At 48.9% G+C, this 27,409-nt stretch overlaps 6 protein-coding genes across 6 annotated transcripts; 2 read left to right on the plus strand and 4 right to left on the minus strand.

Annotated features, from left to right (window-relative positions):
- Positions 1-1,099: 1,099 nt before the first annotated feature.
- ETH_00004715 (uncharacterized protein) lies at positions 1,100-2,972 on the minus strand (the record flags this gene model as incomplete). The annotated part of the gene is made up of 4 exons (XM_013372334.1): positions 1,100-1,245; positions 1,733-1,799; positions 1,897-2,074; positions 2,197-2,972. The coding sequence occupies 4 exons, from the start codon at positions 2,970-2,972 to the stop codon at positions 1,100-1,102; spliced, it is 1,167 nt and encodes a 388-aa protein (XP_013227788.1).
- Positions 2,973-5,892: 2,920 nt separating this feature from the next.
- ETH_00004720 (uncharacterized protein) lies at positions 5,893-6,527 on the plus strand (the record flags this gene model as incomplete). Its single annotated transcript, XM_013372335.1, has 2 exons — positions 5,893-5,928; positions 6,270-6,527. The coding sequence occupies 2 exons, from the start codon at positions 5,893-5,895 to the stop codon at positions 6,525-6,527; spliced, it is 294 nt and encodes a 97-aa protein (XP_013227789.1).
- A 2,033-nt stretch (positions 6,528-8,560) lies between these two features.
- On the plus strand, positions 8,561-13,296 carry ETH_00004725 (cullin family protein, putative; the record flags this gene model as incomplete). Its single annotated transcript, XM_013372336.1, has 15 exons — positions 8,561-8,724; positions 8,872-8,971; positions 9,180-9,365; positions 9,467-9,533; positions 9,688-9,884; positions 10,051-10,314; positions 10,441-10,726; positions 10,864-10,956; positions 11,207-11,306; positions 11,465-11,808; positions 11,988-12,095; positions 12,226-12,467; positions 12,683-12,779; positions 12,954-13,021; positions 13,138-13,296. 15 exons carry the CDS (start codon positions 8,561-8,563, stop codon positions 13,294-13,296), a joined length of 2,475 nt encoding a protein of 824 aa, XP_013227790.1.
- Positions 13,297-13,804: 508 nt separating this feature from the next.
- On the minus strand, positions 13,805-16,385 carry ETH_00004730 (uncharacterized protein; the record flags this gene model as incomplete). Its single annotated transcript, XM_013372337.1, has 4 exons — positions 13,805-15,334; positions 15,463-15,812; positions 15,944-16,120; positions 16,301-16,385. The coding sequence occupies 4 exons, from the start codon at positions 16,383-16,385 to the stop codon at positions 13,805-13,807; spliced, it is 2,142 nt and encodes a 713-aa protein (XP_013227791.1).
- Positions 16,386-16,478: 93 nt separating this feature from the next.
- Positions 16,479-18,729, minus strand: ETH_00004735 (uncharacterized protein; the record flags this gene model as incomplete). The annotated part of the gene is made up of 5 exons (XM_013372338.1): positions 16,479-16,673; positions 16,866-16,999; positions 17,125-17,512; positions 17,752-17,977; positions 18,164-18,729. The coding sequence occupies 5 exons, from the start codon at positions 18,727-18,729 to the stop codon at positions 16,479-16,481; spliced, it is 1,509 nt and encodes a 502-aa protein (XP_013227792.1).
- A 436-nt stretch (positions 18,730-19,165) lies between these two features.
- On the minus strand, positions 19,166-20,344 carry ETH_00004740 (uncharacterized protein; the record flags this gene model as incomplete). The annotated part of the gene is made up of 2 exons (XM_013372339.1): positions 19,166-19,438; positions 19,640-20,344. The coding sequence occupies 2 exons, from the start codon at positions 20,342-20,344 to the stop codon at positions 19,166-19,168; spliced, it is 978 nt and encodes a 325-aa protein (XP_013227793.1).
- Positions 20,345-27,409: the final 7,065 nt, after the last annotated feature.

Raw genomic sequence — 27,409 nt, forward strand, 5'->3', positions numbered from 1 at the left:
CTGGGCTGAAAGGAGCCACGTAAGTGGTCAGCGCTATAACGGCAAGTGGGGCATGGGATATGTTCACAAAGTAAACACTCCGTGGAGGAGTGGCGACTCTTGGGCAGCCCTGGTACAGAACTGCTCTTCATATCCATGTAGCATTGCTCAGCAGTACACCTCGATAAGTTTGATCGCCAAATATTGTGAGCTGCCTTCCTGAGCAATGCTCAAGAGTCAAAGTATTCTCAGGCACGCAAGCCTGATTTTGCAGGTCTCCGTACCATCTGCACCGCGCGCATTATCCAGCATCTACACGAGTGCCCAATAGATTTGCCGTACGCAAGGTGGGTGATGCACCGCAGACCTTGCACAGATCTACAGCTTCTCGTAGACGTTGAGCAGACCTCCAACCGCTCGGCCAAATGCGGAGGCCCCCAGAGAACGGAAAAGGCCTGTAGCAATACCGGAACATGTAAGACCAGAACAAGTTCATATGAAGCAACAAATCATGTAACATTTGCGATAGATAAGCCCAAATCAAACGCCTGGTAAAAATCTAGATATGCTAACAACGTGATTGAGGGACATGGGGATTCGAAGAACGACAGGGTGTCGACCTCACTAGTGTAGTCGCCGGGAGGCGGTGTTTCCTTGTAGTCGTAGCGCAAGATTAGTGTAGGACGAGGATGCCAAGTTTCGTTTGCTGTGGGGCACCAGAAGCACGCACAAACAACTAAACAACTAAAACCGTCAATATCGCATTGTACAACAATTCTTCTGTCGCATCCGCAGGACAGCGGCCTGACGGCGCTGGTGGATTCCAACAAGCACTGCATGGTGAATTTGTCCTCTTACCTAGCCCGCGATGCAGAAGTCTTGAGTCGTAGACAAGAGCATCACCTGGTTGCAACTCGGCCTTTACTGTCGAACCCGCTTCAACCAACTTAGTTGCGAAAACTGGCAGTAAGCTCAGCCAACGAATCCAACTATTTGCTCCCTCCACGAACAAGAGCAAACTCAAAACTTGTACATCAGTAGCCGGCCGGAAGTAAATGAAAGCCTATTGCTGCCTCATGCTGGTCAAAGGGATACCTATGGGTGCTGTCAAGATATGCTTTCAGTTTACCTCGCCGCTAAGGATGTGCGAACCAGGAAGAAGTTCCGTGGGGCCATTGCCGAGGTGTATAGGCACCAAAGGTATGACCACTGTCAACCCGCGGTAAGAGTTATCTCGATGCCAAGACTGGGGCAGCGCCAGTGCATCTGAAAAAAGGTAATACTGAGGTGCGCTTCTTGCGATGTTTTCTCAGTCCATGTGGTTTATACTAAGAAATGAAAAGATAATGCTGCAGTGGACATACCAGCATTCACCGTTTGCATTTCTGACACGAAGAGCCTGTGGTAAACACCCACGCACAAAACACACACGATCGTATAAAGGCACTGCTTGTGACTCAAATCACGCACGGCAATACTGATAGTGCGCGAAGATCCCACCGTGATCCATGGGCGTCCGACGGAACCCCAGATGGAAGGTATGAATGCACCAGCGGCATGAAAAGCCGCTGCAGACCAACTAACGACGGCTCCACCAACGAGCCACGAAGAAGGCAGTGTAAACGTCCTAAACGATATACAGATCTACTCAGAAGAAGGCACATAAGCTAAGCAAAAGCAATGATGAACATAATAGTTTATGGAGGCGGAAAATGACAGCTACATCAACAGCAGCAATCTCAAAGCCTCGCACCATATGTAGGCCTGGTGCAGTAAATATTCGGATCCACTTCTTTCATCTTCAATGCTCCTTCTGCAGCCTATTGACACAAACATTACTTTGAGGTTCTGTTTCATCCAATAGTTGGGGCGGCCCACCATCCCGAACAGTCGTATAATAACTATCGGCAACCTTACCGCTCCGCTGGCAGAAAATGTTGCCTTTTGTGCGTCTTGCAGTTGCTGAGGAGTTAGGGCACCTTTCAGGAGAACAAAACCTTGTCGCTCAATAGCTTCTTTCGCAGCCTTGACATCTGAAGCCCGTAGAAACAATGGGGCTCCCCGGTGAGTCTCTCGGGCTCTGCTTGTCTTGCACCTACAGCACAACAAAACCGCATTTACAGTAGTTGTAATAATTAGGTAGGTGGGAACATGCGGGCAGTGCAGTGTCTCTGCTTCTGGTTCTGTCACGTTAGTCAAGCGCTGATGCAGTGTTACCTCTCCACTTCGTCCGCGTAGGAAGCGAGAGCCATCGAAGTTCCTGCATCTTTTCCTGTATGCCTCGCTGACAACTGCCGAATTCGGGGAGGTGAGGCATCTTCTTTCCCCTGCTTTTGACCGGCGTGCAGCTGCAACACGCCGCTGCCTTCCCAACTGCTGCACAGACTGCTCAGGATGTCCTCATCAACTGCAGCAATAAATCGTTCCAGCGCATATCTTCCCTTTTCCGTTAGAAGCAGTGGAATCAGTGAGTCGGTAGCGCCGCTGCTGGTACAGTTGCGGGCAGCGCGAAGCTGCTGTAGCGCCCGCAACAGCTCGCGCGCTGGCTTTTCAAAATCGCAGGCTGACGCCACAGCGAGAAAAGCGGGATCGTAAAAGATCTCCTTAAAAACAGTTTCTGTTTTGCTGAGGAGCCAACGCATGTCTGCCTCTGCAGTCGATTGTTTCCTTTCGGGGTGTGCCGCGTGCTCCTCTTCCAAGACCGCAATGTCATTCAACAATGCAGCCTTCAGTGTGGCGCAAAAGAGGGTCTTCAGATGCATGTGGAGTTCCAGAGGGGCCCCCGCCAGAGCTGAGGCGACCAATGCAGAGGAGGGTCCCAGACGTGGATATGCTGCCGCTAGCTCTTCTGCCCATGAGCTGCCCAGGCCCTGTGCCGCTACTGCTGCCGCTGTTGCATCAGCTGCTGCCTCCGCTGCTCTGGAGGGAATTCCGCGAGCGACTAGCTTCTTCCGTTGCTCTTGCCTGCGCAACTCAGCTTCCTGTGCAATCATCTCGGAAGTCACTGGTTGGTACGGCCCTTCATATACTTCCGGGATGTTTTGCGGACCTCTCGTAGCTGGGGGATGGTGCCTCTTGTGTCGCCGTAGCAAAAGTAGTACACCGCCTATATGCACATGGAAATACAGAGACTTATCACGTGGTAAGCCGGAGAGCAACCTTCTACAGTGTTAGTGTAGTGGATCTACAAAACCTTTGCAGCTTTGCAAACACTCCAACCCCCAAGGACAAGCCGGCGACAGACAACATTGTACTGTTTCAAATCCTCGAAATATGGGCCAGCTTACTGCCAACAGCAGCCGTTGCTGCAGCGCCGACAATGCACTGCACGGCTATGCGGCTGGCTCGCAGCCTTATCGATGAGACTGTAAGCCGTACCATGACGACACAGGTGTACTGTATGCGTATGAAGATTACAACGGATATAAATTTGTCTTCCATAAGGCGGGGAAACAGTGTCAGAGACGGTTCCCTTATTCTTCTCAGTCATAGTATGGGGCCCCGCGGCAGGCCCCCCTCAACCACACTAGGAATGGGGCTTCTCGATCCACAACACAGAAATTTGTCGCAATTTTATTTTGTGAGCGCGGGTGAGCAGTACTAGAAGAGGGAGGACAGGAAATATGTGGGCAACTTCCACGTTGTGTTTTATCGTAACTATTGGAGTTGCTCACGTGCAGCTCTCTGGCCCATTGTCTTGGGTTTGCTTGTCTTATGGGCACAGTGCCCCACAACAAGCAGATGAACGTATTATAAATGATGCAATCCTGCTTGTCATATGCGCATAGTGCGCCACAACAAGCAGATGAATGTATTGATACAATCCATCTTATTCCCAAGAAATAGACGTACGGAAGGAAGGTGACTTGCGATTCAGCGGTGCCTCCCGTCCCAAGGCTCAAAACAACTGAACTATCTCTGGATTGTAGTTCCGGATAGTGTTACGGTGGTGTGGCGTGCTCCAGATGGCAATTTGCGAACATTTCAAAAATATGGAGTGGGTGGAAGCGTTTAAGGCTATGTCGTTCGGATGAGCACTTTCGTTCAGACAATAATACACTTTTCGGTCTGTTTAGGGAGTAACTTTTCGTTTTTCAATTGTCTGTCGACGAAACTCTGTAGTGTTCTTTAGGACAGCATCTTCGTATAAGATGCTGAGCTAGTGTGTGCTGTAGAGCTGTTCCATTAGCTTCTGAGAGCGTAGCGTTCCCAAAAGCATTCAGGTTGAATACTTGGTCTCCAATTACTACGCTGAAGAGGACTAGCGAAGTATGAAAGTTTTCGTTCGCCTAATGCGTCCGCGTTCCTCCATGTCCTGTTGGGCCCTACGATTGGTAAAGGAGCTGCTGCTATATCGAACCAGTTGCGCAACAATCAGAAAGGTCAAACCACATATCCTGTAAAAGGCCAGAGCGCTGCGGGCATTTCTGCTCTCCAGGCGCAACAGCAAATCCCGTGTAGGGTAAATCTGCGCAGTTCTGCTCATTGCAATGGAGGGTGAAACAACCTTTTTGAAGTCGCATTAGAGTGATTCAAAAGTATTCACAACAAAAATCAATTACAAAGTGTATAAAGAGATACACTCAACATCAACACCAACATTTGGATTCATGCGCAGATCTTGTGGCCCACAAAAAGGCATCGAGCGTTGCGAAGTGAGTTAACTTCGACTTTGGGAGGTGCTGGTTTGCTCGCCCGACGGTAAGACACTGAGCACCTTTGCATCCCTTTAAAACAAAAACTGAGTGGTATTTCAAGAGAAGCAAGATAATTAATCTTCTTAAACCTCATGTTTTCTCGTGAAGTGTATTTTAAATGGCAATGTGGATCTGCGTAGGCACTATGCTGGGCGCCCCGGCCGCAGCGCGCGTTGGAAATCGTCTGTAGCATTGTGTAAGAAGTCCTTCCTATTCGCTTCATGCATTTATCTGCCCGCCCGAGTCTCTGGTAGCAGATGAACGAGCTATAGTAATCTTTGCGCCAAAACAAATTGGCATGCGGCAAGCGGCGTTGAATGAGTGGACTCTAAAGCAGCGAACTGTTCCGAGCTAATTTTCACTGTTCAACTCACATATCCAAAAAATACTGGAGGGCCTCAAACTGGGATACAACTGGAGGGCTTCAACTGCAGGCATGTGCTTCAGAGTCATAGAAACATCCAGTGTGTGACAACCACGTTGAGGAAACCAGTCTACAGCTCAAAAGCTCCAGACCGAGACGTGACGCCCTTAACACGGCCACATGCTTGCGGCAAGGCTGCTGTCTTAATTCCCAAAACCATAAAGCGACTCTTGGTTTGTGCAGATGGAGTACATGTAGACACGTGGGCAGCCATTCCTCAATGGGCCGCAGGGGTTGAAGAATACAAAAACGCTGTCATTCGACGGTGCAACACTAGAGAATTACAACAGTACTTGGTTTTGCTGCACATTTTACAAAATTACTAGGCAAGGTCGCGCACCCAGTGCGGCGACTTTTCGCAGCCATGTGGGAGAATGACTGTTACACCTTCTGTGGTAGTTAAAGTGGCATTTACCTGCCGGCATCGTCGCAATACCCCCTTCGCTGAAAAGAATACCCTCGTGCGTATCTTCATATTCCTGCATCGATTTTGGGCATTTCGGCCATACACATTGTAACAGGGAAATCGAAGCAGATCTCTTCTATTGGTGCTTCTTCCGCCATCATGGGTAGCTCATTAATTTCCCATTGCGAGGGCACGCCAAACTTTGCAAGTGCTCCTAAGTCAACATATTATGCTCTAAGGATTCAACTGTCTTCCCACAGCAGGCTGTGCAGCGTGTGAGCCCAGCTCCGTCCTCCTGCTCAGCAAGCTCACACCATTTCGGATGAAGCTTTCATCTAATAGCAGCGCATCCTTTTCTTGGCTAGTTGTGTGGTGGAAGCTCTTAGATGGACATTCCTGTGCTGTTGCGACAGTCTGTCACGGTGTGTCTCTGAAGTGGCTGCACGCTTTGTCCCGGTGTTTTCTTATTGGCATCGAAGCAGCTTATCGCAGCGCTTCAGGCATCAGAAGTGTCAGCACTACTTTTCTTTGGTGCGGCAGGACTTGTTTCAGCTGCCCTCTCCGCTTTAAACATCGTCTACTCATCAGAGTAACTCTCCTGTGGCCTCTCCTTTTCGTGCTGGTCATGCTGGCTGATATGTCCATCACGTTCCTTGACCAACATGAATTTTTGCATGGCCCTTCTGGCTGGATTGAAGCCAGCTGAGCAAACCCTTTGCTCGGCAGAGAAGCCTAAATCAGCTCACGCACCTGCGCCGTACAGCCACTTCAGCGGCGCCGGGGGGAGGCGGAGCCGGAGGAGGAGGAGGACGAGGACGAGGAGGACTTAGAGGAGGAGGAGGAGGAGATGCGGCAGCTGATGCAGCAGCAGCAGCAGCAGCACGTGCGGCCGCTAAAGCCGAAGAAAACCGTTGACCGCATGGCTTTTGCGCTGCTGCCCTTTTTGCTGCCAGCGCTGTGCTGGGGTCCCGAGCCAGAAGGGACCAGTGATGGGTTGCCACGTCTCCCCAACGAACAGTAGGCTCGTCTTTCAGTGCCCCTGAAATGCTTAATGAATGGCTCACAATCGTCGACAGTGACGGCCTTGCCACCCTCAGAGATTGTGGCACAGTTCCCAGTATCAGTTCAGCGGTCGAACCTTCATGGTTTCAACGACTGCACTGTCAGTGGGAGCCGTTAATCGCCATTCCTGCTTTGGAATCGGCTCCGTGCTCGGCTTAAATTTCACCCCAATTTTCCTGGATGCGTTTCCATCTCACTCCCCAACTAATGGATCCCCTGCGCCGCCCGCTGCCGCACCTGCAGCAGCAACAATGGAGACGCCTGCTCCTGAAGCGTCAGCCATCACCCGTTGCCCTAAGACAATGAAAAGATTTCCTGCATACGATTTAATCCTATTGTTTCAGGTGCCTCGACACCCAAAATTCCAATCTTGGTTGCGCAGAACGAGGCAACGGTCGACTCAATGTGAGATGCCTGTGGTATGCCACTTTTGGGTAAGATAGTGACGATGCTTGCAAGCATTGCACCAATGGGGCTCAAACATTTCATGGAAAGGGCCTTGTGGTGTTCCAGAGTGCATATTTGGCTGCCATTAATTGTCAGAGTGGTGAAGGCGAAATCAGCTCCAGGTGTCCTTCTGCCTCGTTTGTGTTGTGTTATTCCACCCCACTGGTTTGTTGAACTGGTACATTCATAACACCTCCAGTGCCCAAGGAGCTATTCTGTAAACCACACTTTTCGTACCGTAAATCAAGGGTATTAAAGACTCGAAAGCTTATCTGCTTGCGCCGGAGTAGTTCCTGTGTAGAGCTTTCGTCTGTGCTGGTGCCATCGTCGTTGTGCCACACAGGAAGGCTGGAAAATGCCTAAAGGCATCTACATATCCTCTTACAAAAAATACACCTTCGTTAAACCTCGCTAGAGGACACGTGGAGGCTTCCCAGCTTCTAATTGTAGCATAGGCAACCTTCAGTAGAATAACGGTGAAGCGTATTTAGACCGAAACCTTTTCTCAGTTACTTTTACCAGTTCTTCCAATTTAAGTCTTTCCCCTGACGCACTGTGTTTGCTCTGGAAGACCGGCGTGAAGGAGTCGTGCCTGATGGATAGTGAACGGGACAAGTGCTAGTGTAGACGAGGGCTGGGCACACTTCACGGGAAACAGCATCGTGTCTTGTTGAAAAGTGCACAGAATATACTCTGCAAAAGGTGCATGAGTATACATACCAGCTTCCGCAGGGTTTTCTTAAGATCTCCGCTACAGCACTTTTGGCCACCCTCCGCTCACCATTTGTTCATTGCTCACGTCGTCTACTAAACCCACCATAATATGGTTATCCTGTGATCGTCTCTCTTTTATATGTGTAAGAGATTACTGGGGCTTCTGTTTAGCTGTACCTGTGACAGTCACTAACCCCATTTGTTACATTGGAAGAGACCAGCGTGTTAGTGTGGACATCGTCCACCCCGAGGGAGCACCACGGACTCCGCATTGAAGTGAAACAAAGTAAGTGGTTTTGGTACAATTTATATTACATGTATTGATGCTTTTAGCTCTTGCTTAGGAGCAACACTACGTTCCAGAGAACAGTGTAGGCTGCCGCCTGTAGGCTTCCTAATGGGCAAGAGGGCATGCAGGAACCTCATTAAGGGTGTTTCCTGTACTTAAGCGCTACATACGCTGCAATCGCAGCAGAAGCGCTGTATACATTAAAAGAGGGGGAAAAGGTCTTCCAGCCAGGTCGGGAGGAACTGGTAGCTTTTTGGGAGCACTACCGTGCCATTGCAGCGACCAGCGTGACTGCAAGTGTTGCACGAAAACGACTGTAACAAAGGTAACAGATGCTTCCCCGAGATATTAAGTTTGCCTTATGGCCGGCCTAAGCGGAGGTGTCTACGGAATAGGGCCTCCCACTGAGCGACCTGGCAGTGCAGACAGTGCGGTTCCCCTGTTCGACTGAACAGGAAGTAGGCGAACCTACTGCTCCTTTCTGTCGCCTTTCCGTGCGAAGGGGCAGCTGACGGTGTCAGGGAGCCGTCCTATCTGTGGCCATGGATGGGCACGGAGAGTTGGTGACCTTGGAGGAGGGATGGACAAAACTGCGTCTCCAGGGGATTGAAAAGGTTCAGCGGTTTTTGGAGCAGAGGCCTGAACGAGGCCATGCGAGCAAACGAGTATGTGTCGTGTCAAACGAAGACTATGCAGCCATATACACGTAAGGTTGCGCTGCACCTGCCGTGCACCCATAACGTAGCGATTCAAAAGTAAAGTCCTTTCTATAAAGAACCATCCATCCCCCCAGGACGATACACTTCAATCCGAAATCAAATGTGACACATCTGGCGATCACTTCTGCCTGCAGGATGGTCTACACGATGTGTACACAGCGGTCACCGTACAATTTCTCGCAGGACCTCTATCAACTTTACGGAGATTCAATTGTTCGCTATGTGCACTCCACGGTAAGATCTCACATTCCCTTTCTATGTAGATTACATAGAGGCCTTTAAGAGCGTACACATGCCTTCCTCCAGTATTGTCCCTCCAGTCTTACCAGTCGTCGCAGTGGATGTTGCTCTTATGATTAATTCCCCACAGTTGTGGAAACGTGAAGATGTCTAGATACTACGAACATAGAACGTAGTACATTGTTCGCTTACACCTGATCAGGTCCTGCCGTCCCTGGAGAATCGGAGAGGCTCAGATCTGCTGGAGGAGCTGCTGTGTCGGTGGGAGAACCACCGTACCTTGGTAAAGTGGCTTCAAAAATTCTTTGCATATCTAGATCGCTACTATGTCAAGATGTACATGGAGGCTCCCCTGGTCAAGAGGGGCATTGCGATTTTCAAAGATCATGTAAGGCTGCCCGAAGCACACAAACTGTTTTGCTTACCCCCCTTGCGGGGATACTATTTCTTGCTGTACTTACTCTGGAGAGTTGCGCGGGGCACGTGCAGGTCTTTGAAAGGGTCAAGCAACCTGTTTCCGCCGCCATCGAAGATGCGATTCGTCGACAGCGTGAAGGTGAGCACCGGATTAGCCTAGTGTTGCACATGCTGTAGGCCGCGATGACCTTGCCAGGATGCCGGCACCACAAGACACTCTGCTGTATTTTTTTGCGCCCATTGAGAGACAGGCAACAGCATAATTACCAGGTGGCATTCCATTTATGTTGTAGGGGAGTCGCTGGATGAGGAGAGTGTGGCGCAGCTAGTGTGTATGTATATTGGCCTTGACCCTGAAGATGAAGGGCTGGGCCTCTACCAGCGTGAGCTAGAGGACCTGCTTCTAGCTTCCACTAAACAGTTCTATGACCGCAAAGCCAGAGAGTGGATTGCAAGTAGCACCTTCTCCGAATACCTGCTACTTGCGGAGGTAAGAACGGGCTTTACGTACACAGGGGAAAATTTCATCTGGCTTTGCTCCACCACATGCTCCCTGGTCGCCAGTTTGTGGGGCATCTAGCGTGGCGATTTATATTTTAATCGAGATTTGTGTTTGCCCCATGCTATCATTTGCATGTGTGATTACTGACTTGCAGGCGGCGCTTGAGGCTGAAGCGCGCAGATGTGAGAGGTACTTGCACAGCAGCAGTAGCAGTAAGCTGCTGGGAGTCGTTGTCAAAAGCACTCTACAGCAACATCAACAGGAACTACTAGAGAAAGATACGGCGATTCCCTTCCTTCTGGCTGGGGAGGGACGAGCGGAGTTACGGATGGCCCACAGATTATTTGCCTTAGTGGATGGAGCGGTTGAAGACCTAGCGAAGCAGTTCAAGGTGTACATTTCGGCCTGTGGAGACAAGGTTTGTACTGAAAAACACTTAGAAACAACTAGCAGGGGCCAAATGCTGCCGTAGCACGCCTGGAAACTCATGCGTTAAAGTGGCATATAGTTCCTCTTTCGAATAACTGCTCTGTGTCTTGTTTAGCTAGTGCAGCAGCGAGTTGCCGCGATGAAAGAGACACAACAGATGAGGGCGCAGGGTTCGGCCAGCAGCAGCAGCAACGCTGCATTGACACAGCAACAACAGAGGCAACAGGATATCATCGCTGAGCACCGATTTGTGGAGAGCGTGTTGGATTTGCACGACCGATTCAAAAGTATCACACTGGATTGCTTTCGAGCTCAGCAGCGTATTGCGCATGATGCTTTGGGCTCTTCAGCACGACCTACGCCTCAGGCTGACTCGCTATTCCAGAAGGCACTAAAAGAAGGTTCGTAAGATGTGCCGGCAAATTACATGCTTGGAAGTGGGGAAGGCCGGCTAAAGTAAGAAGCCGAAAAAAGGGGTATTTTTCGTTGAGCCTGAGCTCGTCAGTTTACCTGAACTGTGTACTCTCACATGCTTCAGCGTTTGAAAGCTTCGTCAACGCGCAATCTCTACAGCCCCCTTTTGCACAACTGCTGGCGTCGTTTTGTGACCGCATTTTGAGGAAGGCTGGGGGTAAGCTAGTATTTGGACGGAAAGAGCTGTTTCTCCAGATGTATCTTTCTGCAAGATATGTGCTCAGACCCATATTTAGTAGTGAGAAGTGTCCTGTGCTACTTGTGTGTCCACAATTTTCGAAGCCTTGAGGAACACTTTTGAACCAGTGCTGCCATTTCTCTACTTAGACTGCAGATATAGCCCCTGCTCTCTGTTTCCTCATTAGCTAGGATCACGCGCTTGCCACAAGACTGCTTTGTTGCGCAAGGCGAGAGAATGGGTGACGATGAAATCGAAGAGTGCCTCATGAAAGTTGTTGAAATTTTCAACTACGTAACGGACAAAGACCTTTTTGCTGAGCAATACAGGTGCAAAACTGAATATTAACCAGCTGAGGGTAGCCTGCCGATAGCACATCATCAACTGTCGTCAGCTTTTGCCTACACATCAGTTTCCTGTGCTCTCAGCGTCGAAGGCATGCGATGCCAGTATAATGCATATATATATTCCCTTTTTGTGTTCCCAGAACGCAGTTGGGTCGTCGGCTGTTGCATGAGACCTCTGCATCACTCGAGCTCGAGCGGTTGCTAATAGCGAAGCTGCGTCTTAAATGTGGTGCCCATTTCACTGCGAAAGTGGAGGGGATGGTGAACGATCTCCAAGTAGCTGCTGGTCTTATGCGATCTTTCCAGCAGCAGCAGCAAGAAGAACAGCTGAAGAGAAAGACGGATGAGCAGGAGTCGAAAGTAAATGAGAGTGCATCCAGGATCAAAGAATCCGTCTCATCGGCCACAGTGGAAACTGTGATGATAGGTGATGTAGAATTTTCGGTGCAGGCCCTAAGCACTGCGCATTGGCCAACATATCCAGGCAAGTGAGGACGGCCCTTGACAGATAGCTTGAATTCCTTAAGAGTCCGCATATTTACGAGGCACCGATGCCGAGCCAACGCTTGTGTCTATGGCGCCCCACTACCTAAACCAGACGCTGGTTTTCAATCTTGTGCAACCAGCGATGTTTTAGCTGTGACGGAGTTCGGTTTGCTGCAGCGCCTGACTTGCGCTTGCCGCCTCAATTGGCCCAATGCGTCAACGCCTTTGAACAATTCTACACCTCGCAAACACAACACAGGAAGCTCACATGGGTCAACTCACTGGGTATGTGCTGCAAAAGTAATCACTTTCTCCAGCTCCTTTGAGACACTGGGGTTTCGTAACCGCGGAAAGACAATCTGCGGCGACAATCGGTTAAGCTGGCCATGCTTCTTCATTGCCGTCCTTTCTTCAGGAACTGCGCTTGTGGCTGCACAACTCCAAAATCGCCAAGACCTCATATGCAACACGATGCAGGCAGCTCTACTTCTAAGGTTCAACAGAAAACAAGACGACGGCTGTGGTCGCACCATATGCTGCGCCGGCGATCCTGCTTTGTCGGTACAGCAGCTTGTGGAAGAGCTACGCCTTGACGAGTTGACAGTGAAGAAGCTGCTGGGGTCACTTATGCTTGGCCGTTTTAAGATACTCAAGAAAGTCAGCAATGCACTGCTTGCAGGAAAATAGATGATGCTACCAACGGCTTCGCCAACATGCGCTTGCAAGGAATGTTTTAGAGTATTGGTTGCTGCGCCACCGTGACGGGTTGTCGTAGCAGGAGCCCTGACATGCTTCACATACACCCGGACCATCAAACTTTCCACACAAAAGCACAGACGTTCCATTGTGCTACTCCTTTGCGCATCTTGCAGACTGAGAGCGATCTCTTCCAGGTTAATGAAAGCTTTTCATGCCTCCACCGGAAGATCAAGTTACCTACTCCTGTGCAAGAGGAAGCACAGTGCCGGGGTATTCTGGCTCTGTCATCCGCTGATTGTGCCCTGCAATTTTATGGGCATCTAAAGGCAGCATTAGCAACATGAGCAAATTATGACAAGTGTCTGCAAGTGTCTCATAATCTGTGGAGCTCGTAGCGACTCATGTAAGGGAGTTTGTGATTTTTGTTAACTGAATTTGATGCAGCACGTGTTGAGGAGGACAGGTCCATCACTGTTGATGCGGCCATCGTGCGCATTATGAAGACACGCAAGGTCAGGCAGAATCCTATCGACCACATTTGTTGTAGCCTGAAAAGCTCGCTGGCGGCTATATGCACAAGATGGACTTCTAGCAATATTTTTGTTGCTTTCTGTATTTTGTAAAACAGAGCCTGTCGCACCAGCAGCTAGTAGGCGAGGTTATGGCCCAGCTGCACTTCTTCCAGCCGCCTCCTAAGCTACTGAAGGAAAGAATACAGGACCTGATCGCCAGAGAGTTCTTGGAGCGGGACAAAGACAAGCCAACCCAATACAATTACGTTGCATGATTTGTTCCCCATATGACCGTTTCAACCGCGCTCGTTGCAGTTTCGGAGTAGCTGACATGCCTGTTCACCTCTTTTGATGCATGTGAACAAACCGAAATGGTGTGGCATTAACGTTTCTAGACGGGCACATAAGGGAGGGGCTCACATCCAGGACATGCAGTAGGCTTGACGTCGAAGTGATTTGAGCCTTGTGCGCCAGTTGGCGACACCCCGCAGCGTTCTCTAGTACATGCATGAAGCAGGGCATTGGCTTATCAAACCGTTCGAGCCCTCCGGGATAGTCTTGAAATCAAAACTTCCACAAATGGGAGCTACTGTTTCAAACTGCGAAGTGTGGAGAGCCTTACAGCGTCCTGGTGACCATTTTCGCACTCCAGCTTGCTGTTGCCTCCCTATTTATTGCCCGCTAAAGGAGCACTGCACGATTAGCTCGACGATGGGTGATCAGAATGTTGGGATACATGCATTGCGGCATACTAGTGCCTCAGACGGCCAGCGCTGATTGCACTTATCGTGTCGTTCCATACCTTTCAGCAGCTTGCTTCTCATCTTCAACTTTTATCTCTAGAAGCCGTAGTTCCTGAAGTTGAAGTTGCAGCTCTTCCTCTTTGTCTTGCAGCGCTTGCTCGAGGAACTTAATATAGCCTAAGAGCCGCTGTTGCCCATTGATAACGTGCGACGTGTAAACTGATAGTTCATGCTGCAAGTGACCTTCTTGCTGGGCTACTTCATGAGCAAGCGCCCACAGCTCCACGTAGGCATCGTTTTCTAGCTGCTGTAGTAGAGATACAACATCGCCGCTGCCAAGCTGGAACTGAATCGCCAACTTACGGAAACGATCCACAAAGAGAGCCGCTTCTTGGTTGGCAAAGGATCGCACTTCGTCCGGCAGAGCGGCATACTGGTCGTCAGACAACGCACTGGTGATGACGTCTGGGGGCAGGTCGACCACTTTGAGTGGCATTTCCCTTCGTCTCCGCTCGATTGCTTCAATCATCTGTAGCACTTCGAAGTCAGCCTTCTGGTCTGATGCTGTTTTCTTCCCAAATGCTGTTGCCTCATCCTCCTGCTGTTGCAGGTGCTCCAGCTCCAGTTCCTTTTGTTGAGCCTGTATCTCTTCTTGTGAAGGCTGAAAGTTGCAAGAAAGCTCCTGCAGGAAGAGCTGTAAAGATTTCAAGAGTGGGCGTTGTTCAATCTTCCCAAGTCTTTCCATTGCTTGAATTTCTGCTGAGCGGTGCGCCAAAGAGCGGAGCAGCACGCACAGAGAGAAGCTAAAGCAAATGATTCCCATGAAAAAGAGGTAAGGGAAAACGAAGACCCCGGCCATAAAGGCGTCTGACTGGAAGAGCTGCGATAAGGGGAAGAAGCCTGTCGTCAGCATGATCGTGGAGACAAATGAGTTCTTCAGTGTTGAGTAGTTCTCCAGGTAACGGCCAAAGGACAGGAAGCACAAATACGCGAAGCCCATGAAAATTAGTACCGTACCTATCAGGACCTGTATCATCTCTTCTGCTGCCGAAGCAACAGCAAAAAACATCATGGTCATGCGCTTACGTTTGCGCCCAAGTCGGAGTAAACGAAGAAAGGCAGCGGCCAAAATAGCCGCCGCTAATTGAGCGTAGACGCGGAGCAAGGCAGACGTTGAACTGAAGGCCCTGAAGAAAACCCCAGCTGCCGCGGTTGCCTCCGCTTCCTCTGTGGCCCCGGAAGCGGCGGCAACTAAAGCTGTGGAGAGATCATCTGCTAAATTAAGTACTTCTGCGTGAGGTGAAGCACACACATGAAGTACCCACACAAAAATTGCACAAGCCAGTACAATGAAGCCAATGATGTCGAAAGCATTGAAAAGGTCGTCGATAAAAAAAACTCCTAAACATAAGCCAAAGCTGTAGTCTTCACGCTCCTCCTTCAGTCTTCCCCTCAGCCGGCAAAACTCCACAAAAAATGAGCATCCGAAAAACAAGAAAAGCGCTGCGCTTGCCACTTGCAGAGCCACGGCAGCTACGGTTGTAAAATCCCATGTAGAGTACGGCTGCAACTGAGGCGCCACAGACAAACTGTGTTGGAGATTTTGTTGTATTTAGCGGGATAATTCCGTTTTGGATACTGAATTATTTAGCGAAGGATTTGGCATATCCGTATCTTTGGTATTACACGGGTACTCACAGTGAAAGTTTCAGCAGAGAATTTCGGTGTAACGTTGCCTCCTCGATTCCTTGGAAACTGTATATGCGCCTCCAGCACGGTGTCACGCTGGTTGCTATTTATCAAGACAACATGGACTGTAAGTTCCGCAACAACGTCTCTCAAGATGTTCTCCTGTGCCAGTCGCCTCAAAAAATCTTGGAAGGCAGTGGTTTCAAACAGCGGCTGGTATTCGCACTGCAGCGACTCACAGGAGAAGCCTAGCTGAGTTGGGAAGGACGCCTCCTCGCGGAGAACTAATGTTAGGCGAACGGAGCGTGTAGTCACGGCGCTGTTCCAGTTGTATAGCACAAGCTGCTGATACGCGTTGCCTACCCACAAGGTCGCAATAGAAACAGTTAAGGAAGGTGAACTTCGATGAAACAATGTCCTCCAAACAGAAACAGGCAGACGGGATCCACATGAATTACACAGCAGTTAAGGTAGTACTGGAATGCCCTACCGTTTTGTTGCCTTAGCTGTGGAAATGCCTCGCCAAACAATGCAGATTTGGTGGAGGACGTCAAAAATGCCATCAGTCCCTCGTCGGCTACTAGCCAACTGTAAAGGTCTCTCGGTGTGCTTATACTGAATAGAGGCTGCGTGGGAAGACTTATCGTAACATCCACATTGGGCAAGCCTGCGGAGCAGAATACGTGCTTCATGTGCAACAAAAAATTGCCATGCGCGCAGGCTGTGCTCAGGTGAAACACGTTGCAATTTTTTAAGTCTTTTATGAACGCCCCAAGCTTTGCACCAGCTGGGCAGATAAGCATATTAAAGAGTAAAACTTAATCAATGCGCTTTAGTCTTTTCTTACCAAGGGAAGAATCTGGGCAGCCAAAGGTAACAGGATCCAAGGTGAACGCCGTGCTCGAAGCAGCTTGGCGAGCCATTTCCCGCATATCGGCTGCTGTGTCTACCGAGAGCTGCGAAAAGAACAAATCGTTGAGGCAGGGGAGACATCTGCTATATACTTTGAACGCTATTTTTTGGGATCAGGAAGCGAAAGAGAGGTTGAAAGTCTGAGAAGCTATGTTGCCCCTTAACAAGTACTTATTGTCACGGCACGAATAGTCGCCCACTTGTAGGGTAATCGTTGCTATGACGACTACAAGAAAGACGACTACAAAAAGCTTTTTCCAAGCATCCTGGTGGTCCTTTTGCATTTGATGTCTCACCAGCAGGTAAACCTACAAACACAGTGACCAAAGAAGTTCCGTTGGATATACGATGAGATTTGGCTAAATTTTTATAAAAATCCTGTATCAACCACTTGTCGCAGCTGTTTCAGTCATGCACTGACACGTCGCTGCAAGTATGATTCTTTGTTCTAGTGCGCTATTGAAACTATTGCTGAGTGACCCTAAGAAGCCAATGAGTACTTTGGCGATGGAGGGTGCTGGTGCCTTCTGCGCTGTATTGACTGCAAGCTTAGGCGTGAAATAACCTTCCCCTGAGGTTGTATAGTCGACCACGTCAAATCCATTAAAGTACCCGTATGTCTTTGAATACTCCGCTGCGATGAAATAGTACACTTCGCAAAAGGGCAAGTAAGTCTCGCTTGCGCACAAACGCAAGGTGTGTTTGGTATGAGTTTAGAAGGCTTCCTTCCCTACCTCACGTGCGAAGTCGCGGTCTTACCCATGCTTGCTGCATCCACATAGAAAGCATTATCTGTACCGGAGTTTGTTGCATAGATGCTCAGCGGATCTTTCATCCCGATTTCATTCCAAACCCATGAAGGGTATTGGGGAGGTGATTCGTAGAATTCCTCTGCAGAAGAGCGGGTCTCCTCTTTAGTAGCACGCCTGCAATAATGTTCGTCACTCGTTGTTCGCTTTTGCTGTCCCTTCTTTCTCTCTTCTGAAGCTTTCAATTCTTGAGCTTCTCTGATGTCATCTTCGAACTCGTCCTCGGCAAGTATCTCCAGCTTTTCTTTCGATCGGCATCTGCAGACTTCCTTCCAAAAACCCATCCACATCTTCTTCAGCGCATATCTGAACCATTCATACCGTGTTCGGAAAAGGCCCTGAAAAGCGCGCAACAGGAACCTTGTTAGTGTGCCAAGCGCTTACTTGGTGCAATGCAGTATCTGCCAGTTAGTGTTTGGTACAACAACCTTGACAGTAACCGAGGGAGCGGCTGCAGGCTAAAATGAAGTAAAATATTTTCCCTTCATTTTTATCTAAAGAAAGTCATAATTAGATAAAGTGCAGGACTGCGTTGCCCACAGTCATTTAATAAGCAAGTTATGGGTCGGTCTGATACTTGTTTGTTGAGCTTGTACTTCGTGACGTTTTGTTCAGTGTTCTGTGCGCAGCAGTTGTACTTCGTCAGGACCATTGCAACAAGAAATGTAAAGCCGAAAACCGAGAAGAGAAGGAAAAGAGGCACAAAATATAGCCCAGAAAAGACAGAATTGATTGAAGTCAGAGAGTAGACATCGTAGTTTCCAATTGTTCCGCCGAGCAGGAATGCCGCTGATGTTTTCAAGCTGCATTAAAACGGGCAAGCATAGTATAGCCTGATTTCAGTCATACACACTGGTCTCTGCAATCGCTACATTTTCAGTTGGAGCATCATCTACGCAGACGTGTGTAAATTGATCAAGTTTAGCGAGTAATGGGCACGCAAAAAGTAATGGCAACGAGGCGCAGACGAGAATGGGCCAAGAACCTACCTCTCGTAGTATCCGGCAAAGCTGCTCGTTGTATCCCCGAAGGAAATGTCTCCAAAAGAGACGAAAATAAGAACTATAATAAGCAACCCTAGGCTGCAAGCCAGTATGTAGAATTTCGTCTTGCGGAACGTCATTTGTAGAGATTTTATCCCTATCCCTGTAGTGGAAGGGGCCAATCTAGTTATTAGTATGCATCCTGTTACTGCTGCCAGAGCACCTAAAAAAATGCATGCCTGCTGCGCTGCAAAGTTGGCGCGAAACAGGGAGTGGTAGTCATTGATCAGCTGGAAAAACCCTGTGTCGTCGGACGCAGTGGGTGTCCCAGATATCTCGTAATACCCATCATCTGCTGCCGTGAGCTCGAGCTTGGGTGCAAGCAACGCGACGATTTGAACAGCGACAAAAGAGGCAAGAAAGCAAAGAAGCACGCACAAATGCAGTAAGAGGAACATTGTCCAGCCTTCTTTGAGCCAAGACTTCAAGCCTAACTTCTTCAGCTCCTCGCATTCGCACAGCAGGTAAAGAGTCAAGAATATTAGAAGCAAGCCAAGTGCAACGTAACGCATCAGACAGTCAGACTGTGCAGAGAACGCCGCGAGAGACGAAACCCACACCAATGGCGCCTGGACCGACCCTGCGTGCAAAAGGGGACAAACCCATGTTGTATGGAGTGAAACAGGATTTGGTTGTTTTGCTGTTTGATTTAGCAGCCAGCAGTGCACCATACCTGAACTGGTAAAAGAAAAGAGGACTGCACAATACGAAAATGTCTCCGTGACCGGGTTTATGGAAAAGAAATCGACTACAGTTGATATTGTTCGGCGATCCGCTATTACTGGCAGCGGAACAAACCATGGAGCGTAGCGAGAAGGGGCTTGCTTCTGCTGTAGAGCTGTTTGAGCGGCTTGCACTGAGTCTGCGCCCAATCAGACCGCAACAGATGTGACTTACTGCTTCAAAGATTAAGCAAAGCTTCCTATGAAGGCTTTATGTCAGCCGGGATCACTTGGTTTCCTTCGAAAAGTGCCAGTGTTTTTTGGAACACGACCCACCTTCACATATGACCTGATAGTATCCTCCCCCTTGGTTATATGCTTTGTCGTCTCCGGAGGGAGCAAACTGGTAAGAGTATGTAAATCGTGAGCTTGATGGATTTGTGAGAGGGTTTTCTGACCGCAGCTTTGCTGCTGCAATTGAGGCAGAGGCACCAGCCCAACTTAATGGCCAAACACCCTCATACCCCAAGTCATACCCTTCAACTTCTTCCAGCTGGACCTATGCAATAATTAAGGGACAAAAAGAATGCCAGTAGCTTCCGTAAACGTGGACTGCTGCGACGTCAGTCTGAGGGAAGTCATAGTGATTGCCGGCGCGGAAGCCACGGCAGGCTTTCTACACTTGGAACTGCCGAGGAATCACGCCAAATTCAAGTCTCTCAGTTTTCCAAACACATTTTACCTGTTACTGTCTACATACTTGTCGAAATGTGAGCCTAAAGCAGTTCCCAACTACTCTTGCTGTGCCCAAGTTGCTTGTCCCTGACGTTGCTCCATAAAGAAGGGGAATAAATCCATAGAGGAGCCAAGAGGCCACGTCAGATTTGCTGCTGATCGTGAAGACATTTTTTGGGCGTCCTGAATCAGGAGTAACGGATACTGACGCGGGTGTCGGAGTTATCTGTGCTGCTTTTGCAGCCTCGTAGCTGACCCAGTTAAAATTAGATAATGACGGTGCCAGGGCAGACTTTATCGGTGATGCCACTCCATCTGCCGCTTCAAATGTCCTGGTAATTTCCAACGAAAAAGCGATGAAAATCAGGAGAAGTGCAAGATAAAACACCGAAATGACAAACTGGCCAAGTGGTTGCCTCTGCATAAGTAGTTGTTGCACTTCCTCAACGTTTTTGGCGGACTCCTCGAATCGTATAGGAAAGATTCTTCGCCTAAACATCTCTCTTCTCATAAGTGGTGCCTGTCCCTTGAGTACATTGCCAAGGCCGATGGCGTTGGGTTCTTTGACTAGAAGATTCCTTTCCTCATGTCTACGCTTTTTTCTATGGGCTTCATCAGTTATTGGTGCTTTGTCTTGTGCATATGTTGTTGTTGGAAGTTCATATTGTTTGTATTCGCCAATCGTGGCTGCAGCAGGTGCACTGGCTTCTCCGCCTCGTAGCGGCCACATCCTCTATCTTTTTCCCTTGAAAGGTTACACACTTCGCGCATAATCGAGTGAGAACTGCACCTAGCATAGCATAGGGTATCGGAGCATATACGTACAAATTCTTGTGTGGGGCCATTGAAATATTAGCTTTGGAGAGGGAGGAGAAAGTGTGTGTCATCGAATCAGTCGGCAGCGCCGATACAACGGGCTCGTTTAACCCCTTGAAGTCCCTAGACAGAGAAAAAGCAATTTCTTCAAGAATTTCACAAAAATTTGGTGAGAGATGAGAAGGTGCATATTGTAGAAGGTTTTTTTGGAACAGTGCTCTGGAAGCTGGGCAACGGAAGTTGCCTGTCTCCATTGGTGTGAAGCATGGCGCTTATTGTGGAGTCTCTCAGCCTGCGCTCATGAGCATTCGTTCCTTTGAAGCCTCACGTTCTGAAAATTCCCCTAGAGGCTAATTAATATTCACGTTATGACTCTACATTTAACTACCTTCATTCCCGTACCAACTGTTGAACAGCTCCTCCGGGACTCCCGTTGCGCAGTGATGGAACCAGCTGCACCCGAAAATACGCGCTTGTAGATAGGTTCCACAACTTCCGAAATCCCTAACATCCGCATGCCTTTGCACTGCTATTTCTGTTGTTTGTAGGTAAGGACTTCTTGCACTTCTCAAGTAGCTGTGTGCAGCTTCCCAAACAGTCTGCCTGCAGAACCCGACTGTCCACGCTGTATGTAGTAGCCTTTGCTTTAACTGAAAACCGTAGAATGTCTTTAAGTTCCCAGAAGAGCACTGAATTCTTAGACACAAACGGGACGCATTGTCGAGGACAAGAACTAGCATTGCAGGCCGCGCATTTAATTTGTAATTGGCGGGCTCAGATGCAGTATATAGACACTCCGTTGTCTCGAAGACATCGCATCAAATTGGAGCAACAGAATTCCGAAATATTAGTATGCTCCCTACGCAAAGAAGAACTGAGGGGAAAGCGGAACGTCCTCAAATGTGCCCTGCCAAGAAGACTTGTAAGCATTCGTGGTATGTAATTCGATCATTCCGGTAGAAGCTCGGCTAGATTCAGTAGACCCTATGCTGTGCAGTGGCGATCCTACTTTGGAGCTACGGGTAAGTTTGCGACTAAGTGAAAAGCCCCCTTTCTCCTGTGAAAGCTGAGAACACCTGAACAATTCATATTGTTTGTATTCGCCAATCGTGGCGGCAGTGATTCTGTCGCTGAGACAGCCTTGCCCCCTACATGCAGACCGTCCATTTATATGACAGCGCGCTCTGCAGTACTATGTACTGACTCTCAACAAGTGGCAACGACACCTCGAAAGGGCTTCTGTGGACAAGGGCGATCACATGTACTCGTCACTTTCTTTAAAACTATTGCCATGCGGTTCAATACTCACTACTTTAAAAGTTTTGGAGGACTTTGTGTGGTACGAATGGCTGTGAAATTCCGCGGTGGCCCGTAGTGGCCCGTGGAGTCTGGGTCCAAACCATTGCGCTGTGCAGTGCAGTTGCGCAAGAAACTGTTCTTAGAAAACGACCTAAGGCGAAAACTAATACGCTCAAGATAGAATTTACCTACTGAGCTTACTACGGAGCTCTGCACGTGGACAGATTTTATGCTCTCTGTTGCACGTCACGTCCTTGAAAATAAAAATTCGCCGGGGAAGTAAAAAATCCACCAGACTCTGAAGGAAGTGACCTCATCAAACTCATCGCGCTGAAGCCGCCAGAAACGGTACTCTGCTGCGGCGTGAACCTTGCATCCCTGTCTTATGTAGCGTGCCAAGATTGGTGGACTACTTTTTGCGCATTCATGCATCCCATCTCCTCTTACAAATGCCGGTGCACTCATTGCCCTGTTCTTTGAGCAGACCAGCTGCTTTAGCCAGGGCGAATGGGATCATCAAATTCATATCGTCCCAGCTGACAAGCACAGCTAGGACAGACGGCAGACACTCGACGAGGCATAAAGCCTGCGCACCAACGCACGCCTCATGAGTTAACATACTTGCTCTGCATCTCATGGCATTGAGAGCAAACTGCTCTCACTGCCATGAGATGCAGGCATCCACTAAAAGGCTCTTATCGTCGCCATGACAACACGGCCACTCACCCGGGAATCAGTCGCTTCGGGCATCGCGTCTATATTGATGTAAGACTAAGTTGCACACAGAGTCCAGAAAGGCAAAACGGGCCGGCATATGATGAAAGCTTTTTCTGTTTCAAGCGCCATCAGATAGTTCCTCGTCGGCGTGGTACTGAGGCAACTGCTCGAGGAAGCTGCTCAAGTCAGGGCACGGATTCCTAGATATTTGTCTGTTGCTGTTCTCAACGCTCACCATGTGTCCGCCGAAGTGCACAAATGAGTACAAACGTGATTTGCAAACGAGCCTGACATATACCATTGTGTGCAAGCTGAGGGCGAGAACCCCCTCAGCTTAGGGTGCCAACAAACAACCCTCCCCGTCACCGCGCTTAGGGAGCAGCGCATCATGTAGCAGGGCGTCAAGGGTGGCTTTCGTCTTCGGGTGCACAGCTCACCACTTAGAAAATGCTGCATGCTAATGGTTTCAAGAACTTTCCAGCTGACGGAATAGAAGAAGAAACAAAGCGATTTCTCTTGGTGACGTGTGTGAGACGCAGGCCGTAAGACTACGGTTCGTCACCGAGCGTCCTCTCCGTTTGAGGAAAGCGAGGCGACAAGTGCATGTCCAAGAGGCTATTTAGTTGGAGACCTAAGGAAAGAGAAATGCAGGTGCTGTGAGGCCGAGGCGTGCTGAGGAGCTATGAAGTGCCAGTGGTCCAGGGTATTCCTGCAGGCTGCCGCAGCTTCTTGCAGGCTGCCGCAATCTGAATTGCGAAAAAGCCTTCTCTTGTAATTCATTCAATGCGTGTATTGTTTGACCAAGCTTATGATGACCAATGTGCGACTTGGGAAGTAGCAGATGCAAGCTTTACGTGTGGCGAGTGCCAGCGCTGGGCATCCGTAGTGAGGCTCGGGATACCATTACTCCCTGTGGGTTGTGTTGCAGCCTTCATCTGCATGTTATGTGTTTATAAGCTACTGGTTGCAGCTCATGCCCTATAGGTATGAGGCCACTCTAGTTCGCGAGGAGGCCACAGCCTGTCCGGGCCTCGCAGTCCCTCCGGGCTGACATCCCGTCATGAGTGAAATGTGGCTTTAAAATGTGTAATAGTATTTGCAGAATTGAATTGGTTTTCTTTAGAAAGGATTCAGAATGCAGAAATTTAGTACGGTTTGCTCCCTCGGCAGCCAGCTCTTCGATACACTGAATATCGTCGATCCGTCAAAAGTCCCCAGGATTTCGGTACTCCATAAACTGATATATTTGTCGTGGTCTTCTGTACTGTCGCCTTCTCGTGTGGTCCAAAGAATATTGTGCATAAAGACGGAAGTAAAACTTCGCTTTCATTGAACTGGAGCCGCTACTGTATGTACATGGAGAATTCAGTGGCAGTGAATAGGAGTGACCGGCAGTTCACCGTTCATATGGCATCTAGCTACCAAAAGACAAGAAGTATCAATTTATTTCACCAAAAGTGTAGCCCATTTCGAAGGTGAGGTGAGCCTCAAGCGCCTGTCAACAAGCCCTGCAATGAATCGGTCCGCTTGAATGATAGGTGAGCTTGCCAGGGACCCATTCAACGCCTTATCACACCATGTATACAGCTTACAAGAGCTTTTGCAGACCACTATTCGTTTCATAGTGCGGCAAGGCCCTCCATCGATGAGGTTAACTCACGGTTGGTCCTTCATTCGCTGGCGCACATTAACAAAGCTTCCGCAGCATCTCTGCACTTGCCAAACTGACAGCGCCGACAGAAGTCCTAAGCACGTGAAGTGTAGAGGGTTTTGCCCCTTACCTCATCAGTCTAGCAAGGTGCCCTTTCGGCTCAACAGGCATCGTCCATTTCGCCAGGTTGTGCGCTGCTGCAACTGTGGCAGTACCAACCGCTACTGTGCGGGGGATCTCGCCTACGCTGCCACCCGATAGCCCCCCTACTAGGCGTGCAGCTCATAGAGCTTCTGCCAGCTGTTCTACCACGGGTGTTTCTCCAACGAGGCCTCCAAAAGCAATCCATTGGGCCAAACCGCGAGAGTATGTGTTTGTTCTTCAGTGCATTGTTCTTCAGTGTACCGCCTGGAGATTCTCATCCTACGTTGAGCGCCAGCATGTTGGCAACAGCGCCTTGCATGTCACGGGTCGCCAACATGCACACCAGTTGTCTTTCGTGCCATTTGTAGCAATATTCTTACTGCGCGGGTCTGTGACTTCATGGGTCAAAAAGGGTGATAATACATACCTTCAGCTATTTAAATGACGCATTTTTCCAAAACAAGCTCGCGTAGCCCAGCGCCAGTGCCTACGGCAGGGCGACCCATGCTTTCACCATAATGGAGCTAGCGCGTTGTCCCCATCGTTGATACATGGGTAGATTTGTCCATCACCATAGTGCTCTGATCTGGCTCGGCTGTTAAAATGTTTCGCAGTCTTCAGCCAAATGCACCATTCAATGCACAAGCGTGCAGCGTCTCTCGGTAATAAATACAACTGCGCCCTGGCTTAGTTGGGATATCTCAAAGAATCACGTGGTTGGCGTCCTCTGTAAAAGCAGCATCTCGGCGAACTTTCATTCGATGCTTTCCCAGTCTAAGTGAACTCTAACTGGTTTTGGTGAACTGTTACAAATCCACTACCTAGGTGCATGGAGTGCTTTTACATATCTTCTCACACATGCGCACAACATAAACACCGACTTCACAACACAGTATTCCGAAATATACACAGCAGCATAACCTTAAAGCTGTTAATAAGTTCCACCGCGGACAGTGACTTCTAGTACATTATTCAATTGCCGCCAGCCATCCCCAAAAAGCCCGCCAGCCATCCCCAAAATGCCCGCCAGCCATCCCCAAAAAGCCTCGAATTCATCAGCTGAATCAACACTGAAAGTCTAGCCGTGCTGAAGTTGCGAACACGGCCAACAAGTGGAAAAAATTCGAGTACAAAGAGTAGACATGAATGCGCACAAAGATAATCTGGCCTAGCGTTTTCGCATGCCCTGCCAAGCCTGAGGGCCTTTGGGTCCCCCACTGGTGCTGCGCTAATTTGCTAATTCTCCTTGAGTCTGCTTCTTAGATTTAGTGGACGCTTATCAGTTCAAACTAATAGCTGGAAATGAGAAATAAGCCTCCTGCATTCTAGGTTCTTGGAGGTGAGATTTGAGAAATGTGAAAGCCTCTGCTTCCGTTCCATTCGTGATGTCTGTGTACCTTGCGCTCAGAACCGGAGCTTTCATCCAATTCCCCAACGCAATATTGCCCGTTTCATGCGATACATAAACCCAGTAGTTACCTCTATGTGTAGTGCTAGAAGTTCATACGTGATTTTTGTATGAGCCTCACATTGGTACCATTACGGTCAGACTACACGTAACACTTTGTACACACCTCTTTCAGAGACACACGCTTAGTACTTCTTGCTCAAGAGCGTCAAGCCTCCAACGCCCTCGAGTATGAAGCTGGTAGAACTTTGAGAAGCCAAGTGCGGGACTTGTGCAAATGGTCGTGATTTCAGATAGTTTGATTACAAAAGGGAAACAGAAATGCAGGAAGAAACTGAACAGGAGGTACACACCAGCATGAGAAAAAGATTCTTGTTCGTCTCATGTTAAAGTGGTACCAAAACAAAGCTGAGTCGTTTCCTCGTCACAATCGGTGCCGGGGGCATCTGCTGACATGTGTGGCGAAAGCAGTAGCTTCGAGTACAGGAACTTGAGAGAGGCGTGCAAGGACAACTTTGTGTGAAGGAGTGGGCTCTTCTGTGAAATGAAGCTTGTATCTCTGGTTTTATCAGATGGCCCTTGGTAGCTTCAACGGACTGATGCTAAATTTCATTTTCCTTGATAACTGCTTCGCTGCTTAGCTAGTTCCTTTTTCTTCTATGCCTGGGGTTAATCTACACTTCCTTGTGGTTGTAGGCTTGATCACAGTCCTACGAATCTACATCGTCGTTCCAGTTTTTCGGTTTGTACCGCTAGCGTTGTTAATTGGTAGCTCCTCTGATGCATTGTAGAATCTAGGGGCTTCATCATTCTTCTTCTTGAGAAATGCCATCCCTTATCGAGCTACTATCTCAAAAACCCGGACGCACTTAAACACAGCACATAGTGCGCATGAAACAAGACGACTGCTAGCCTTCAAGCTTAAACAGCTACTCCTTGGGCGGAAGTACCCATTAACACACCTGAAGAGATGTCATCTAAAGTTTTAAACCGATATTGTGCCCAAATTATATGCCGGTGCTGGGAAACTGGCATTTATCGACTGCAAACGTGCACTCCGTTGCGGCTGACAGATAATGCGGAGGTCTAGAGGTTCCTTCCTCAACGAAGCTTGATGAGACTGCTGAATGATACTTTTTTATAAGGGCTGAGACATTTATTCTGTTAATGGGGTCACCTGATATCGCCTGGCCTGGTTGTGCGTTCTTGGTGGTCTGCTAGCAGGGGCCCCGACCATTCAGTTAGGGCCTCAGCAACCGCGAAGTGCTATCCATTAGAAGCTCTGAGGATCATCCGTCTCATTTTAACATTTTCTGAGCGTTTTAGTATATTTGCCAAATGCTTGAAAAGTGTCTAGTACTCGTCGTATAAAGGTTCGCAATGGGGTCACCACCGACAACGGAAGAGCTGCGGTTGTGTAACAGTGGCTCAACTGTACTTCATCGACGCTTCATCAACAGCCTGTCTTCAAAGTGACTTTAGTCCAGAGTACCTCTATAAGTGGGTTTACGGATAAGTGAGCGTAATCACGCAATGACGGAACGGGAACGCGTGCAGTTTCAAGACGGTTCGGAAAGGATGCTTGTCCAACTGACAAAGCAACAACGATGGGAAAGGGGAGCCACTGCAACTCCCTCAGCGCTCAGACAACAGCGGCAACTTGGGGGACTGGCAGAAGCGGTGGAGCAGAAGAAGACGCTCAAAGATGAGGGATATAAAACGAATCAGAAGTTCCACAGACAGCGACTTTTTCTTAAAGA

Source organism: Eimeria tenella, genomic scaffold (assembly GCF_000499545.2).
Source record: "Eimeria tenella Houghton genomic scaffold, Eth_scaff1, whole genome shotgun sequence".
NCBI lineage: Eukaryota > Apicomplexa > Conoidasida > Eucoccidiorida > Eimeriidae > Eimeria > Eimeria tenella.